We start from the raw sequence: 19,311 nt of genomic DNA, 5'->3' as shown, positions 1-19,311 counted from the left end.
ATTGACATTTTTGGTCTATCCTTCCAATTTAGTATTAATTTTTTTGCAAGTATGGATGAAATAAAAATAAAGGTTTTTGTTTCTTTTGATGTATCGATAGAAGAGAGATCTCCGAACAAGAGCATTGAGGTTGCCATAGAGAGTTGATATAAATTTCTGGCTGTGCTTTATTCCCATGCTGTTTAATGCACAAGAGGTTTTAGAGGAAAAGACTGAGTTAAACCAAAATACTGTGATACAGATGGACACCTTTAGACCACTTATACATGGCATTAGTAAAATAATGATTAATGGCCAGATACATTTGGGTTATTATTTGATTGATGCATAGTCAATAAATTCATATAAAAAAATTGCACTTAATGTCCTTTCCCATTTCATTCTGTGCATTTCAACTGATGATTTCTTTGTTCTGTCAGAGACAAAATATTCAAGTCCTTGCTGCTCTATTAACAGAGTGGAAGCAACCAGAAAAAAAGTGCGTAAAAATAGCCTCAACATGTGGGCTGTCATAAATTTAATTTACAGGAATTCAACAGATCTGTGATTGAATTGACAAACAGATGTTATACAATTGTTGCAAATACAGATGATTTTATTTGGCCAGTGGCACCTACCTTTTCTTCACAGCGCAGGGTGTTGTTTTAGCTGTGATTCATTTATACTCTGTGTTTGCACCCCGGGACCTCAATATTTTCCCAGTCTGTTCCACAAGATGTGTTCTGTTCACGCCTGCATCGAGACGCTGCGTCGTGATTTATTTTAAGGCAGTTTTGACGCATACTCGATGTCCTTCACATTTGGTTCCCCATTTTGTGATTTATGGTGCACCCCATAAGTAGCTTCCTATCATCTCTAAGTGAAAATAAATGATTTTATATAATAAAATATAATGAAACTACTGGGCTAATGTCACAAGGCTTGTTTCATATTTTACCCCGCAAAAAGAATATGAGGAATACATATTTTATTTCTTTATAATATTGTTTTTGGAGTGACCCCAACATTCACAAAAGTTATCTTTTATATTTAAATTGTTAAACGATAAGTTCCGAAGTTGTTTTTTTAATATAACTCAAAAGTAGTGTTTTTGTTTGCTTTTTATTACTACACTGAATTCGTCCTCGGGCAATTACAGAACGCATTAGCTTGGTTATCGCGGTTATTACTCTTGCTGTTTTTATTAGCTGCTTCTATTTAGACCAGTATTTCACCAAATGAAATTATTAGAATGTTTTTCTCTCTTGCACTTAGTAAATAGAAGGACTTTAATCTGAGACCTCACCGTAACTAAAGGATTCACTATGTTTTTCCTCATTTCTTTCCCCAGGAAAACAAAAGATATGCTTGATTATCCTAAATCAGCCATTGGATGAGAAGTACTTCCATGTGCTGTGGAGTAAAGGTATTGATTTTCTAATAAAAATTGTCCATTGATTTGATGTTTGTGTAGTACAGAACAGTGACATGACTTGCTATGTACGGTTCTCTGGAAAAGGTCAGGCGGACGTTATATAGGGGCACCATAAGCTATAAAGCCCCAATAATGCATTAGTCATCTTTTTAGTCCCTCATTGGATTAGTCATGATCGCATTACACATGTTTTCTAAAAAATGTTATTAACTTTGATTTTCAGCTATACCTTTCATTGTTGATCTTACTCAACATTACTTTCCTGTTGCAGTCTGAAATGTACATAGTTTACACTGACGCTTACACTGACGTGTTCTTTAACTTCTGTAATGTTTTTCTACTCACAGGAGTTTTCACATCAGATATTTTGAGGGCTATCAAAGCTTTTTCACCACTGTGAAATAAGTGATTGTACTTGACAAGCATTTTTCTTTGCCATTTGATGTAGCCTGTCATGACTTTAAATTTGTTTTTTACTTGTTTACTTGCTTCTGTACACGGTTCCGATTTGTTGGCAAGAGTTTTTATCAGTGTTCTGTAGCACTTGTTTTTTTCATAAGTTTTTCTCAAAGACTTCGCCGTGTAATTCCTCTCGCGTTGCATCAGAGATGCTGTGTATTTTTCATGAGGCTCAGCTCTGGAGTCGAAGCAGGTGGGACCCGAATGTTTTGCTGGGAGCTGAACAAACACTTCCAGATGGTATACCTTGAGGGACCGGGGTAGGACGCTCCACCCCTCCTCCAGTGAGCCTCAGAAGTAAAGCCACCACCAGTATGCCACCACTATGGCACCACCAGTGTTTGTTCTTTAGCAAAGCATGATCAAAGACAGCTCATTCAGACTCGTTTTATTTCGACTTGTCTTCTTTTGGACTGTTTTCAAAACTCCTAATGTCCGAGCTGGTGAGTCCAATTTTATCAGCGCTGGATATGGAGCCCAGTTTTGTCAGCCAAACCTTTGTGTTAACGACACAGGAAGTACTTACTGGTGGATTGGTAGGCACATGTTGTACACCTTGGGGTACACAGAAAAATGTTCTAAAAACAAACATATTTTTCCATTTTATTATGCATGCCAGGCCAGTAGTTGGCGTTGTCACTTTGTAAAGAAACTTTATAGAGAGTAAAGAGTACAATACTCGCTCATGCCTATAGACTGGACATATAATACACATACGCATTACATCACCAATTTCCCAATCTTGTTTTTGAAGCATCAAAATGAAAATGACAATTGAAGTACTATTCTGAGGCTTCAATGTACAGCCACAGAATTGAATATAAAAATGCTAGTAAAGAGCGAGATCCGATTAAACCATCTCTCATAGTTACCGGTAAGATGTTTCACTCAATCCTCATCTCGTTCTGTGTGCTTTAACTTCAAAAAACTTTTCTTGTTGAAAAATTGATAGTGCCACAGAAAGCAGATATAGTCTATTACACCATTTCTCTCTTGTCCAGAAATCTTTATTGTGGTATGTGAAATCATTTTCCTCTGATTTCTTGTGAAAGTTTTCTGTTGTGTAAGTGCCTCTTTTATACTACAGTGACAGTCTTTTGATTTTTTTTTTAAACTGAAGCTTTGTTGAAGTCTTGGTCAGTGATCGGTTTGTGGCTTAGCGTTGCTTACATTTGTCTCTCAGGCTCAGCCTTTGTCCTATATGACGAAGACATTAAACGTTAGTGAGATGCTTATTCATTCTGTTAAACTGTAGACACGGGTTAAAAATTCTGCACTCATCCCGCCCTCTCAACTGAGGATAAAGAAACCAACTTGAGAGGCAAATTAACCTTCCATTTTGCTCCCTGACCACTCGGCCTTCTTTGATTTAGAAAGGCCACAAGTTTCACTTTACCTCCACTGCCAAAAGACATTAAATCAGGGACAGCAAACTCGGCCTCATCAATATTTGTCCCCCATAAAACACCAGCCGAGTAGGAAAAGTTCATGACAGAAAGAGGAAGCACTGCTGGTGGATTATGAAGTGTTTATTTACAAGGTTATGTGTCCTGCACTAGGGCTTCAGTTAAAGAGCATTCATGAATGATTTACCTCCTCCAGCACCTCTCGCTGGCATAATGCTGCCTCACCGAAAACTCAAAGTGTCTTGTTTACTGTTGCAGGCCTCGCCACCAGTGTTGAGTATAGCTGCTTTAAATTATAAGTAGCTTTGCTTGTCGAAGTTCTTTGTTGTTCAAATATACTGAAGTTGCAATTGACTAACGTTAGAGTTAAGCTATTTAAATGGATATCTTTATTTTGGATGACTTTTAGATTATTGCATTTCTTTCTGCCACTTGTAAATTGTTTGATATTAAAGGGATACTCCACCCAAAAATGAAAATTCTGTCAGGGAAAATGTTAGCAACTAACATTTTTGGGACATCATTGATTACCATAGTAGGAAAAACGGTGTTTAATTTTCTTTGGTCTGTTGAACAAGAAAAATTTGATATTTCGAAATTTGTCGGAAAGCAAACAGTTCTAGGGCATGTTTATTTCTTCCTACTAGGGGAGTCAATGATGTCCCAGAAATGTCAGTTGCTAACATTTTTCTTTCCTTCATCTTTCTTTGGGTTCAACAGAACAAATAAATGTATACAGGTTTGGAACAACTTAAATCATAACCGAATTTAATTTGTTGGTGTAGCATGTTTGTGTATCCATTTAAAACATCTAAATTAGGTTGAAAGCATGAAATGAATTCACACTAACTTAAGTGACCGAAAAATAGTCAATTAAATATTTTGCATAAGGGACTTTATTGCGTTCATACATGTATTTAAGTCATCTAAAAGTCGTATTTAGGAATGATTGATTCTGTTTTGTACCTTAACCTTAAGTTGTGCCAAAAGAACGCAAGTAAATCTTTCTCACAGAGAAATGTACCAGTGTAACCATGCCTTAAATTTGAGTGAATATCATTCAGAAAATCCAAGCTAACAGCTACCAAAAAATATTTCTGTAAGATATATAACAATACATTTGCATTTACATTTTATCCAAAGCGACTTACATTGCATTAACCTATACATTTATACTTAGGTATGTGCAATCCCCTTAGATCGAACCCACAACTTTGCGTTGTTACCGCATTGCTCTTACAACTGAGCTACAGGAAAGCTGCATTATTGACTATTCTGAAATATATAGAAAATTATTATTGGCTTACCATAGTAGTTTTGTAGGCCAAATCAAAAACATGGATTTAACATAAGTGGTTTTTAAAGATTATGATTATTATTTGTACTTTAATATAAAAAATATTTATAATGTGGAGAGTTCAAATGCAAAAACAGAACTGTTAATTTTATTGTGAACTATAATTATTATCAATCAAACTGCTGTTGGGTTGTTTTGATTAAGTAATAAGAACAAAACAATACAGCTAACTAATAACATGACATAATATAAAACTAAAAAATATATGTTTTCTAAAGAAAATGTGCTTTTGGAAATAAACTCATCACATTTTAAAATTATTTTATGGACTAACGTTTTTCAGTATGTATTCATTTTAAGAGGCTTTTTGTATGGCTCATGATTTAGTATCTACGTTCCATGTGAAATGAATTCAAAATCTTTTGAGTGTTTATAATGGCAAACAAATGTTTTTCATGATGAATAAATACATAATCTCAGACGGTGATTGAATGCACAGGTTAGACTTTAACAGTTGATTTAGAACTGAAAGCAATGTAGAGATCTGCTTAAAGATCCACAGTCATAGATGCTATATAATTGATTTTTTTCCTCTACGTAGGAAGTCTTCATTTTATAAACATCTTCATCTTAATACATTTGCCTGGTGAAATAACGACTCATTTGCATTCACACCTTGTGAAGTCTTGTTTCCTAGCCGGTGTTCCCCGCTACACAGAATCACACCCTGTTCTCCCGTTAGAGATGTAACACGCTGTTTACTTTGATAGGATCTTCACGAGAAATCTTTTGATTCAACTCCCAAGACCACATTAAAAACACTAAGATAATGGCACTGCGTACAAACGATGATGGGTTTTGCCATACCAATTTAGCTGTCTGGAATCTAATGAATAACTGGCGTGGATGAAACAGAAGAGCAGATTTTATTTTGCACTTTAGTTGTGTTTTCGTAAGTACATCTTATCTGGATCATTAGAGAGACAGACGTGAACCTTGAACCATTATCTGATGAAAGGAGTTCTATTTTTTTTCTTTACAGTGTCTTGTTAATGCCCTGCTGATGTCATCAGGCACTCAATAACTTAACTCAGTCATGTATCCGCAGGAGAAAAGAGTGTGAAGAAGCAGTAATAATGCAAACTAGTAATACATAACTTGACTTATAAAAGTATAAATCTTGTCTAGACAAGTGGGAGAGCCGACAGAAAAGGCTGATTTGTTTTTCTAAGTGCCTTCCGAAGCAAGACGACCTCGGCTAGTAGGACTATTTTTTTTAACTGCATTTTTACATTTTCAAGAGTGAAACTTTTTCTTTTGGTGCAATTGAAGATGCTTCCAGTAAAATGGATACTGAATGTTCTGCCTGCGTCAATCACTCCCACAACCTCCTCTGTTAGCTGGCAGAAAAAGCTGAAGCAATTAAACTGTTCTGGTATTTAACTGTGCACCGTGTGCTTGACACCTGAAGAGAAGTTATTTTTAACAATATTTACATTTACATGAATGCATTTGCCAAGTGCTTTTATCCCAAGTGACTTAACGTGTATGTAAAAACACCATGCGCCATAAAGGGTTGACAAGAACAGGAACAATACACTCAAGGCCAGTAGTTGTCCATTAGGATTTCAGCAGTGTCTTGCACTTTCCATTATTCATGTGGCATATGATGCAATCCTATTCCCCCAACTGTTGGCCATAAACCAACAGTGCTGACAAGATTACATTCGTCTTGACATGATCTTTGTAACAAATCCCTTACACTCATAAGCGCAGCATCTGAGTGCTTGTCCCTGAAAGTCAGTTTTTATTTCACTCTGCCGTGAAAATGTTTGCTCTTTTTTCATCAGAATGCATTCGAAAAACATAAAGGCGTAAAGTCACGTCTGTTTGTTTATAAATGCGCTTTTAAATAATAGGATTGCTGACGTATAACCAACCCTCTCCTGGTAAAAAAGAAGAAATGGCTTCAAAGGAAAGCAGACGTTCTCAAAGCACCTGGTTTAAAATAACTATGTATTCAGAGCGTAAATTCATGTTTTCTTGCTATTGTCTGGAGAGACAATCCCACATCTCTGTGCTTTAGTTCATCAGCTACAAAAAGTAAGAGCACTTTCTTTGAACTTCTGCTCAACTTCAAAGTCTGCAGGATTATCATTTTAATGTCACTTAGATGTTCTTTTTGTGCATTTCGCATTGAGCATATGGTGCAACATCTTTCTCAGATTTGTCACCCTGCGCCGCATAGCAAATTGAAACACTTTGGCATATATACACACGTTTAAAGTATATAATAAGAATACATTAAATTGTGTTTTTAAATGGATTAAAGGTTTAAAATGTCTTACCTTGTTTAAGTATTAAATATCGCAACCTAGTATCTCCATATTTTGTTATTTTTTGCCATAAATCATCCTTAATGTTTGTCACTGGGGTTTGCAAATATTTAGCCTATGAAAAGTACTAAAAAGTGCTTGTCAACTTTGACAATGCAATTTTTAATCCTTTTGAAAGTACTGTGTTTTTTACACTTCCTAAAAAAACTGCAAATTTGGACATCCAAGGTTTCGGAAGGACTGCGACAATATATAACAATTATTAACAAAAATGCAAGAATGTGATTTTTAAGTAAAGGATAATTCACCTCCCAAAAAAATTCTCATCATTTATTAATGTTGTTCAAACCTGTGTATACCTCTATTTCCTGTTGAACGCGAAAGAAGATACTCTGATAGATGTCTTAGTGATTTGGTGTCCCTACATTGGAAGTCAATTGGGGCCAATGCTGTTTGGTTACCAACATTTTTCAAAATATCTTTTGTATGTGGCAGAAGAAAGGAAACCATAATGGTCTGGAATGACCTGAGGGTGAATACATTAAAAAGCTATTTTGGCATGAACTTTCCCTTTTACTAGAAAATCATTCATATATTTTAAGTAAAATATTACAAGGTTTTGCATGTAATATAAGTGTTACAATCCACTACATTGTGTAGAAGTACAGTGTTTTTATATTTCAGGTACAGTTAAAAAGCTCAATATAACATTAGACAATGTTGTATATGCGGCAATATCTGCCAGTAAATCTAAAAAAATTATGCATACATGGCTGTCATATTCCTCTCCAAAACCAGTGTCGTATTTAACATGGTTTCACTTTTTAACTGGCCTTACCTTGACAATGACAAGGCTCACCATGCTTATCAGAATCGATGATGATCCTGACAGGACAGTCTGACCTTCATCCTGAAATGATTAGTGCTTTTGCGGAAAGGCACAAGGGGACCATTACTGTCAGGCTGACCATGATCTAGAATAATCTATTTGTTTTTATTTCAGCATCTCTGCAGTTACCGGGCTGGAGTTCTAATATAGCCTCAAACATATAATCTTATGATGCAATTGCACTTATATTTATCGCTTCAATCATTTTTGCTCTGAGATCTGTTGTAATGTAACTTTTTGTAGATTTTCCTGTAAAAAAGCGGAGGTGACATCCTATGTGTGTGAAATGAGGCCCTTACGTGTTGTCTCTGCCGTTTCAGCCAAAATCCGGGCATGTGCCGATGGAGGGGCCAATCACCTTTACGAGCTCATGGAGGGACATCGTGAGAGGTGAGTATCCCTAATTTTGGTCTCCTTTCACTGTCGGCTGTCAATGTTAGAGATGGATCTGGTGATGTCAGGGTTCTGGGGTCTTTTCGCACGTTAGCTGCCTCTCACAACTGCAAGACCACAAGAGTATCCCATTTGCCAGGGTGCTTTCAGAAGACTTGACTCCTAATCCATCACCCTTTGTCTGTGTCTGGCAGGCTAGATTCATCTCCAGGTCTCTAAATTGGGTATTTCCCTCCTCTCCTGAGCTGTTTTCAATTGTTTTCTTTTGTTTGGTCTGTTTCTTATTTCCACCTAAAAATAAAACTCAGACTGTGCAAGAACAGGATTCGAGCGATGGGACAAATCACACACTTGTGCATTTGTTTATTAAAAAAATATTTGACACAAAAAAATTAGATTCTGTTGTGGTGTGAAATCAATTAATTGCAGACAATGAAGTTTGTATAACTTGTATTACACATATCCTACACATAATTTCGGGGAAAATGCTATTTCATGCATTCTGAATTCTTTACACGTTTAAAGGTGCTGGGTACTCATGCTTAACATGGTCAACTTGTTAAAAAACGAGTTGAAGCTATTACGTAGTATTTCTGTGTTTTCTGTAGTATTTCGTAACGGGAAATGCACACCCACGGAAAGGCGAAAGAAAAAGCCTGCCCACGTGCCAACCAACAAGCGATAGGAAGACCCGCTTATCAAGATTGGCTGCGCTGCATCACGATTGGCTGCGATCTGGGCCTGCAGCTGCAACTCGTTACTCTTGCGATAGTGAGGGAAGTCGTTTTTTTGTTCACAGCATTTCAGTGATGGATGTTATATAAATCGTGGATATTGCATTGGATTTCGAGATCGTTTGAAACTGATAGATGGTGCAGTCCCAGTGCTAAAATGAACTGCACGCAGTAAGTCAAACTAAGTCATATATCTGTGTTATGTTGGCAATCGGCGTGTACGTGCATAATGTAAAAAACCACGAAGGGAATGCAATGATGTATTGTGTGCTCGTGCTGTAGTTCTGTCCCCCTGCCTGCCTCCAGCAGCTCCTCTTTTTCCGTAAATAATCGGATGCCTGTCTCTCTTTTTTTAGAATTTGATCAAACTAAATACTCTTCGAAGATACAACTTATGCAATACTACTGTATAGGTACTAGGGATGCCAGAATACTCAATGTAATATTGAACCGTTTGGTACGACCGTCCAAGTGTATTGCGGTTTTCAGGTTTGCGATTAAAAAAATCTGTGCGCCTAATTACACTGTGAACTTGTTCTGTCCGTGTTTGTCTGTATGCTGAGATAGATAAACGCATCCCCAATATCAAATAGCTAATGGAGATGGCGGTCTAGTGGGTTAAACCACTGAACTGGTAAATCAAAGGTTGCTGGTTCGATCCCAGCAGCCACCACCAGTGTGTCCTTGAGCAAGACACTTTACTCCATGTTGCTCCAGGGGGATTGTCCCTGTAATAAGTGCACTGTAAGTTGCTTTGGATAAAAGCGTCTGCCAAATGACTAAATGTAAATGTAAATAGCGAGTGGTGATTGGGCGGTGAAGCGAGACTGCACCTACAACACGAGTAGCAATGTGCTCTCAGCACATCCAGCAAGAGCATCTCTTTTAGCACCATGCCAAAGTCTGTTTCACGAAAGTCAGACAGCTATTAACGTCTTAGCAAGAACGCCTCCAAGCAGCTACTAAGCATTGCATTTCTTCTCATTTATTGCAATGCCAGTGATGCACCTTGTTATTGTTATGTATATTTTGCATTACGTCATTTGAATTACTCTGATGCACAAAACCTCTTCAAGAAGCTTATTTTACTGGCGTGTTGATGAACAGTAAACCAAAAACTGCTGTGAGCTGCGAGTGTAAATCTTTACATTTATTAAAAACACCAGTCATTTGTTGTTTTTTGCTTGATAATATTTATTGATAATAAAATAAGTCAAGTGAAAGAAAGAGAATTTCAGTAAAACATTTTTTTTCTTCTTAAAAGTTTACTGTTCCTGTCACATAAGCATAAAACTATCAAAAATCACTTTAATGTGCCGAAGCCATCAGAACCGAAAAGAAAACCCTGGGCAATAAACCGAGGTCCGTATTGAACCGTGGGTGAGCTGTATTGTTACATCCCTAATACGTAGTCAAGATTAATATGAGATATGCAGAAACTGCGAAAACACAAAAGGATTATATGTAATATAGTTAATATACATTTAAGAAGCATGTTTTTAATGTATATTGCTTCAGCCATTGAGTCATTTATGAACTACTAATGTTAAAATCCATTTTAAATGTGACCTGAAACCAGTGTTTTGACCAAATATCTGGTCTGATATGCTCAGTTTTTTCGGGGGCGAGGTTTGGTCAGAATTTGAACTGTATTGTAGCTGTCTAATGTATTTTTGGGGAGGCTGCTCCATTGCAGTTTCTATTCATATTGACTGGTTATGAAAAATGTAATTCTTGCTATATTTTTTAAATCACAGTAGTCTGATTTAGATTCTGCTATGAAGTATGTAATTAAATTACTTTGGAAACATATCAGATCATTTTTAGGTCATCTGTTCCTTTAAAGGGGGGGTGTCCGATTTCCGAATTACGCTTGCTTAGACAAAGTCGGCCCGAGTACCAAAACAACCTTGTAGCCAATCAGCAGTAAGGTGCACAGTGCACAGGATGGACATTAGTCGAGCCAAGCGCTGACGAAAGCGAAAGATGGGGGTAGAGGTGTGTCTGTTTTGGTGATTTGAACATCAACAATGGATATGACTAATCTGACACTTTGCCTTAAAATATCGCTTTGTTCTCACATGGGGATTACAGTAGCATAGAGATGACCTCAAAACTAACAAACATAAATTTGAATTTACAAAACTGCTACTGTATTTCAATTCCACTGCGTTATTAAAACACACAATTTATAGGATTCAAAAATCCATTAAAATAAAGTTTTGTGCATTTAGATAGGATTGTAGAAAATGAGAATATGAAATGTGTATGAGCCGCACACGCGAACTGAAATTATTTCCCCAAACAACTGGTTTTTTGTAACGTCAGGCATATTTAAAGAAGTAAGAAGGCCTTCCCGAGGAGCTAATGATCCGTTCAGCGCACAGCCAGCTGAGTGTGTTTTAACCGAAAACCTCAGAAGCTTTTTTTTTTTTCATCTTATCAGCTTAAAGCAGCACAGCCAGACGCCTCACAGGACGTTCTAAGAAATAAACAATATGTTTTGAATGCACCTATGCAAGCGTTCCGTGACATATCCATCAATTCTCTTGTAGCTGTCATTGCGTTACTTTGTATGCTTTTGTTGTCATCCGTAGATTTTACTCTGAACACAGTATAGGAGCCTTCGTCCAGACACTTAGCCATATGCGCCGTCACAGGGGAATTTACACCCGCTGGAAACAAATTGCAATTGAGCAGCAACCAAAACATTCTGTGTTTGGAAATGCGGCTCATTTTGAGGTCTTTTTGAGGGAATTAATTCAGGTCATAAGACACGGCTAAAACGAATATTATCGCTTGGTTAAGATGTAATGCAATGTGGATACATGATTTAAGGTTAAAAAACGATGGTTGATGGTTTGTATCTCCTCTTTGGACCGGCTATTTGAAAAGCGCAGATTTTTATCAAAGCTCATCGCTCTGAAATCGAGGTGTGCTATGATTGGCCACTTAACCAGGGCGTAGTGATTGGTGGAATTTTTGGAACATTAGGTTCCGAAGCAGTTTTACTTACAGTACTGACTTGCGGATACATTTGGGCGGTCTGATCTACACAGAGAAAGATATTTGGAAGTACGTTTGCAATTTTCAATTCTGCTAGCAGAAGTTTTAGTTTGTTTTAACTAGTGATGGGCATATCCAACAAGTCCGATTGGTGGAGAAGCAGAACGCAGTCTGGCAGACCTCTGGTCTTGCCTAATTACATGCATCCACAATGATTACGCATTTTTAATCTCCCTGCGCAAACAGAAACTGACAGGGAGAGAAATCTTCAGAGGAGCTTGTGCACAGATCAAGACATATCCTGTTATTATCTCACAGTGCCTTAAATGTAATTACTGCATTGACCTTTCCGGGTATTCTTTGATTAGTTTAGAAATCTCAGCTTTATTTGAACCGAAGCTGAGAACCCGGCATCACGCAATATTCCGGCCGTTGCAGATGGTCCGTTATTACCGAGCAGGTTTCCGGTTCCAGACTGTCTGGATTATTAACATTGATTCCTCTGCGGGTAATCTTCAAACGTTCACATGCCTTATTAACTGTTCATTTGGTATATAACTAAGTTTCTGTTTTTAAACCCCTCATGTTTTGCTGTATTTGGCCCAGATATGTATTTGGAGCTCTTCTGAAAAGTGAATTAGGGGAAAGAGTTTAAACAACATTATTTTAAAGCTAAAAATCCATTATGTTTCAATAAACTCAGTATTGTTTTATGGTTCTTTATGCAAGGTTCTGTTAGTCAAGATTAATTGCAAACATTAACATTTTTCTTAGTAATAAACAGGTCGCTCTTGCTACTTTTGCTACGACTTTTATATGTACACTTTATAAAACTTCTTCACATATTGTTACAAATTTAAAAATCTGCTTTAACAAACGCATAAGTACAGGCAAAAGTAAAAAAAGTTTATTTTTATGACATACAATTATTAATAGTAATTATTAATAATATATTGTTTTAATTATTTAAAAATATGAATGTATTGTTATGGGCCCACTACGCGTTGGTTTTTTCAATATCTAACTCTGAAAATGATGGCTTGTTAATTACAAAAATCTTTCTGATGCCTGAATTTGTGCAATCTTTTTATATTTATTATGAAGAATCCACTATTTTTATTTGAATTAACCCCTTCTGGAGAACCCAGGGCACCCATATTTGATAAAAAGAAAAATTGGAGTACCAGATGCAGTCGCTGTCAAGTTTTATTGTTTAATAAATAATATTTAGTAAATTAATACAATTATTGCATTTTCTCAGATTAACCTTGATGATATACTCCAGATACACATATAAACAGTGTGTGTGTATATATATATATATATATATATATATATATATATATATAAATATATTCCTTTTCCTTATTTCCCATGTTCATGTTTTTTACTGTGACTGGTCCACCAAAGTATTGTGGTTAACAGCATCCAAGGTGTCGTGTTCATGTTCTTATTGTCACATCAGTACCATGACCATCCTCTGAACAACCTGCTTTTGCACCTCAGTGGATGGATCTATGATGAGCCTTGCAGATAAGCCTCTTATTTGTCCTCTTTGACAGATTTACAAATGAGACGTTCCCGACACATACACAAGCTCCGTAACGTACCATTGTTTATTATGTTAGCTGTCATGCGGTTGTTTTGAAGCGCTCGCGTGACCTTTGCTGATTACGAAGGAGTCAAAAATGAACCGTGAGGCATAATCAAGAGCTGATCGCCTGCTCGGATGATCCACTCTGGAGGTTTCATGATTTCACCAGCCTGTCTGTAATGAAGCAACAGCTGAAGAGGTCTCTTGATATCGAGAGTGGTGTGTAAAAACCGGCTGGCATAAAGCAGATGATCTGTTATTTAAGTCCTGAGTGGGCTTATTGACGTACAAAATAGAGCGCACCACACGAAACCAACCAATATGCTCTTCCCAGTTGATGAACAGTCTCGCCGTTTATAAGCAGCGTCAACTTTGAAGATAAAAACGACACACAAATCCTCAAAGGTCTTCTGTGTCACTTGGTAGCCTGCTCTCCACCTCTTTGGTTTGACATTCTCATACGTGTTGTTCTAAAGTGCGTAACAAGGACAAAACAAGAAAGCCAGGCCCGTAACTGTGATCTCGTCGATGTGTCTTGTCTGTGACAAAACGAATCAACCATCTGATGCGACAGGGCGTCTCGTCTCGCACTCTCCCGTTGCCGTCGGTCTTGACCTTCCGAAATTACTTCAATTCTTAATTCTAATTTTCTCAGCGGCGCTTCAAATCGAGTTCTTTTCCAACGAGAGAGTCCCTACATTACGATTAACTTTAAGTGACACTTTAATTTGAATGTAAAAGAGGTGTATTTTGCCTCCAATTTGAGCTCAGCAGTTGGAAGAGGTGTTTTCGCTGATAAAACGTCAAAAGGAAAGGTTTCATTTAGCTTCACCTTAATGCGGCCACAGAACTGTCACCGTTGAGGGTTATTTATGGCTTCTTGTTTAACTTGGGGTCTGTCGCAGAGAACAGAACGAGAAACTTTAAAACTGTTTATCGCTTTGAATTGCTTTCTCTCGCACATTGAATCCTGGATCAAAGCCAGCGGGACGTTCCCGGACGATGCACCATTTCACTGGTACATTCAGTCTTATGATCTGAGGATTTTAATGAGACGATTGTAGTGCATTTTAAAGGAAGGGGTTTGTGTTGAAATGAAAAATTCAGTCAACATTTACTCACCCTAACGTTTTTGACTTACTTTTCTTTAAGGGACAGGTTGCCCGAAAATAAAAAAGCTGTCATCATTCACTTACCCTCGAGTTGTTCAAAATCACAACAGTTCTTGGTTACTATGGACATTCTTCAAAATATCTTACATTTAGTCATTTAGCAGACGCTTTATCCAAAGCGACTTACAAGTTGGGTAAACAATGGAAGCAACTGGGTCAAACATTATGACAACAAAAATCCTAAGAGCAATAAAAACATGTCTCACAAAGCCTACTACAGTGTACAGTGCTAAGTTTTGTTTATCTAAGCTAAAATAAGCATGCATTTTTTCTTTTATTTAGAAATTGTAGAAAAGATATAGAACAGAACAAAGACATTTATAAAGCAATGTTTCTTACTTTGGTTATAATGCTGACCAGGAACTGTTTGGTTTGAGGCATTCTTCCAAAAATCTTTCTCAGTGTTCCTCAGAACAAAGAAAGTCATAAGAATTTAGAACAACTTCTAGACTGAATTTTCATTTTTTGGGTGAACTGTTCCTTTATAAACAAAAAGAGAAATTTCAAGTAGAACTGTATTTTTCCAAGCTGCTTTATTCATACAACAAGTGTGACAAATGATAACGTAACACAAACAGCACGTGGCGAAGATTAATTCTCACAGTTTGTTCGGTAATGATAGAGATGCTTCCCTTAGCTAATAACCACCACTGCTGTAAAAATGCAGAGATGCAGTTCAACAGTGAAAAGTTAAGTATCGCTGGACTTTTTAACACACGTCCTGCTTCTAATCCAGTTACATTTGCGACATAAACGCAGCAGTGAGTTGAAGATAGAGCTCTCGCTGTAATCCGCCGCAGTGTTAAAATACCACGCTGCCGCATTACAGCTACATGCACCACCCAGCGGAGCGTGAAATCACTACGTCGAGTCTGTATGCTTTAACGTCTGCCAATACCGACACTGCCTTTCTGTTCTGAAAGAAAAGCTTCGACATGATCTATCTTTCTCAGTCCATCTGAGCGAGGAAAATCTTGCCATTTCTTTCACATATAGTGTAAATCTATGTCACATCAGGTTTGAGCTACACGGCAACACCATGGTGTGCATCAATTCTTTCTAGTCCTCACTTTGTCAAAGAGGCCATCTGTGTTGCTTTTGTCATGACCGTGAGCAGATAACGCTGTGACTGGCAGCCATTGAATGGTTTTGTTGAGGTCCTGTCGGTGAAGTTTTCCATGGCTTGGATCACAGGCCCACCTCTATTTCACATCAATTAAGTGTGTGATGTCTGCACAATTTGTGACGATTTCTTTCTGTAAACCATCGGCCTCCCTGATCTTTTTCTCTTTCTTTACATTAAGTTTTCTCCCAGACTACATAAGTGGAGATTTTGATTCGATCCGACCAGAGGTCAAGGATTTCTACCGAGAAATGGTGAGACTCTTCAACCTTACTTACATTCGGTCTCATTTTTCTTTCTTTTGAGTTTTTATTCATTCAGTTAAGACAGTTTTCTGCTGCTCTGGCTTTGTATAAAGCATCGCTTCTCAGCTGGATGACTGCAGATCTGTATTGATAGTCATGGACAGGGGGGAAACATTACTGAATTCACATGATAAAATGCAACTAACCAGATGAAATAAATACGTGTATTGACTTTGAAAGAGGAGAAAATCCTTTCCATAATTTTGTTTTTTGATTTGAAAAAGCTATGCATCAATTCAAACTCTATGGTATTTTGGCACCTGTCGCTTTGTAAAAAGGTTGCGAGATTGGGATGCCAACACAAAGGGAGGATGCCCCACGTGTAGGTCAAATGAAATACAAATATGGGTTTACTTGCAGTGTGGATAAATGATTGGTTTGTTTCAGCCACAGTTTGACTTGCATGTTAAATTATTGCCTGCCAAAAAAATATTTATGACCCCATCACTACGTAATTGTTTTTGGTCTAGTTTGGCATTGGCACTTGAAATCTGTTTCGCTTCTACTCTCTGATCTCTCACATTATATTGTATTTTAACACAACTGAATGTTATTTTCACATAATACTTGTTCTGTCGTCAGACATAAAACGAGTATAAAATAGTGACTGAACACAACCCAATAACATCTTGTGTTAAATCCAACCTGCTGTTACCATAACTGCTGCTAAAATCCTGATTTATAAACGCGACGTCGTCTGGAAAATCACAATACATTAACATTGAAGAGCGAATATATGAGGTGATTTTGGCTATATTTCTTTATTTGTCTCATGCAGCCCACAGCCTTTACTCCTGTTGCTCTTCTCATCAATGTGTTGTTGTGTCATGGCACTTTTTATTTTAAATGCAATAGATTTTATTGTAGATTGCTTATAATGCAGACAATTTGGTTAAAATTCTGAAATATGAGAAAATACACTGTTGCTATTACAAAGAGTTACAACTACAGGGTTCACACACTCTCTGGTCAATCTCCATTTACTGTGTGCGGAGGGCCAAGGCTCAAACCTCACGGTTCACTGCTGTATTATGCTGATCCCGACAGTCACTCAATTCTTCACAATCTTCATGTAGAATTCACACCACTGTCTTCACGTCAGCCTTGACAGGTGTGATGTGCCTAGAGGAGGAGCTTTGCTATTTTAGCAATACAAGTTCTCTCTATGCCCTTGAGAAAAGCATTTAACTTCACGTTTCTCCTTGCAGGATATTCATTTTTTGAAATTAGCGTTCTGTAAGTCAGTCTGAATGAAAACCATCTGCTATGTAATGAGTACTAGAGGTTATTTGCATTGTTATAATCCAGCATTTTATCTCGTTCCTAAGCCCCTGTACGCGAGTTTGGGGGGAACGGAAGTTTGACAGACCATGAAGCTTGAATTTAAATGGGCTTAAAAAAGGAATAAAAACAGGGGTGATGCTCTGTGGAGGATAAAGGAGAGATCAAGCAACAACAGGAACAAGCTCCTGAGCTGACGTGCGGATGCAGGGTTTTGTGGTACCTGCTGCGAGCGAGAAGTCACCTGCGACGGGCCGTGTAGATGCAGCCATTCAGCGGAACTAAGAGCAGAAGACGCCCAATCTCTGTCCTTCCTGACACTCAAAGAATTCCCTCAGCAAGAGACCCCGTTTACAAAACAATGCACAATCGGACATAAGAGCCAGTTGTTTGTCTGCACTATAGCATCTTTTAAGTTTCTCAACTTTCTTTTTCTATTCAAGAGGTTTCTTTTATATAGCGCTTTCTGGTTTTTCCAAATCGTTTTCATTTGTTACACCATTTTTATGGGTATATACATATATATATTTAATATATGCTGGAAACACTTAACAGAATGGTTCTATACAACATGATATAATAAGAAACTGTATTAATCTAATCTTTGTTAATGTTAATTCATATAATAATGCAACTTTTACATATCAGGTTTCTGTAAATTAAAATTAAACCTGAACAATGAACAACAGTATGTTAATAAATTGACATTAACCCGAATTAACGAATGCTGCAAAAATGTTCTTCTTCTTTGTTTATTTATCACTTCTCTGTTTACTCATTAAATACAAATTTGTTATAAATGAGCTAAAAAAACATTTCAAATCAATATGATGCGTTTAATTATTTAATCATGGGCAGGTAGCTGTGTAATAACTGGGACAATGTACATTATCTGTTATGTAGTAAATTGAACCTCTTTGGCAAGTGATAGTACACTGTATATTGGTAATCAATACTGTATAAAGGGTTATATAGATATCTGTAATGCACATAGGATGTAGATAACCTGTACACTGTCCTGTTTTAAACTAAATGTATGAAATTTCTTTGAATATTAGTTTTTTTTACTTCATAATAATCATTCATTCTAATTCTAAAGAAATTGTGTAGAAATCAAGAAAATTGTCAAATAAACTTTATAGTGACTATATGTCACTTGCTAAAAGGTTTACTTTCTCTGAAGCAGTTGTATCATTTTTTCACATAAATTCTTGGTGTTAAATGTAAACTGCGCATATTGTTGCACACATTTGTAATTTATATCCAACCTTCTTTTACTCCATAACTCCAAGCTGATTGAAACACCTGACCAGGACCTAACAGACTTCTCAAAGTGTTTGGCCATTATGCTGCAGAAGATCAAAGAACAGAAATTGCAGGTTGGACTTCCTCACTCCTCAGCTGTGTCTCATGTCTCTCTGTCTGTCTCTCTCTCTCACGTGCAAACATATTCTGTGGTATCATATCATAGTGAAATTTTAAATGCTAAAACAAAGTCTCACAAAAGATTTGCTTTAAGATCCTTCAAGTGATGACTTTAAGCGATTGTTCAACCAAAAATGAAAATTCTGTCATTTCAAACCTGTATTAGTTCTTCAGAAAACAAAAGAAAGTATTTTGAATAAAGTTGGTAAACCGAAAAGCAGCGGCACCTATTCACTTCTATTGTATGCACACAAAACCAATGCAAGTGAATTATTGATTTAAGAAATATCTTATAAAAAAAGTATAAAAAAGTCAGACAGGTTTGAAAGTACATGAGGGCGAGTAAATGATGACAGAATGAATTTGAAAACTTTGCCAAAATTGTATATTTTATGAAAGAAAACATGAAATGTCTTCAAACTAAATATTAACAACATAAAAAAGTTTATAAAGCGTGAATTACTCATGTCAATCATT

At 36.9% G+C, this 19,311-nt stretch overlaps 1 protein-coding gene across 4 annotated transcripts in view; it reads left to right on the top strand.

Annotated features, from left to right (window-relative positions):
• The window catches only part of tpk1 (thiamin pyrophosphokinase 1), a 50,567-nt gene that overhangs the window by 5,651 nt on the left and 25,605 nt on the right, over nt 1-19,311 (top strand). For 3 of the 4 annotated variants that reach the window (XM_056738634.1, XM_056738635.1, XM_056738636.1), the window contains exons 3-6: nt 1,331-1,405; nt 8,122-8,191; nt 16,005-16,077; nt 18,702-18,788. In XM_056738634.1, coding sequence (XP_056594612.1) covers nt 1,331-1,405; nt 8,122-8,191; nt 16,005-16,077; nt 18,702-18,788 — 305 coding nt within the window. The remainder of the gene's footprint in view (nt 1-1,330; nt 1,406-8,121; nt 8,192-16,004; nt 16,078-18,701; nt 18,789-19,311) is intronic. The other variant, XM_056738637.1, reaches the window with a different exon arrangement.

The sequence above is a fragment of the Triplophysa dalaica genome, chromosome 23 (genome assembly GCF_015846415.1).
Source record: "Triplophysa dalaica isolate WHDGS20190420 chromosome 23, ASM1584641v1, whole genome shotgun sequence".
In the NCBI taxonomy this organism is placed as follows: Eukaryota; Metazoa; Chordata; class Actinopteri; order Cypriniformes; family Nemacheilidae; genus Triplophysa; species Triplophysa dalaica.
This window is presented reverse-complemented; position numbering and strand designations above follow the sequence as displayed.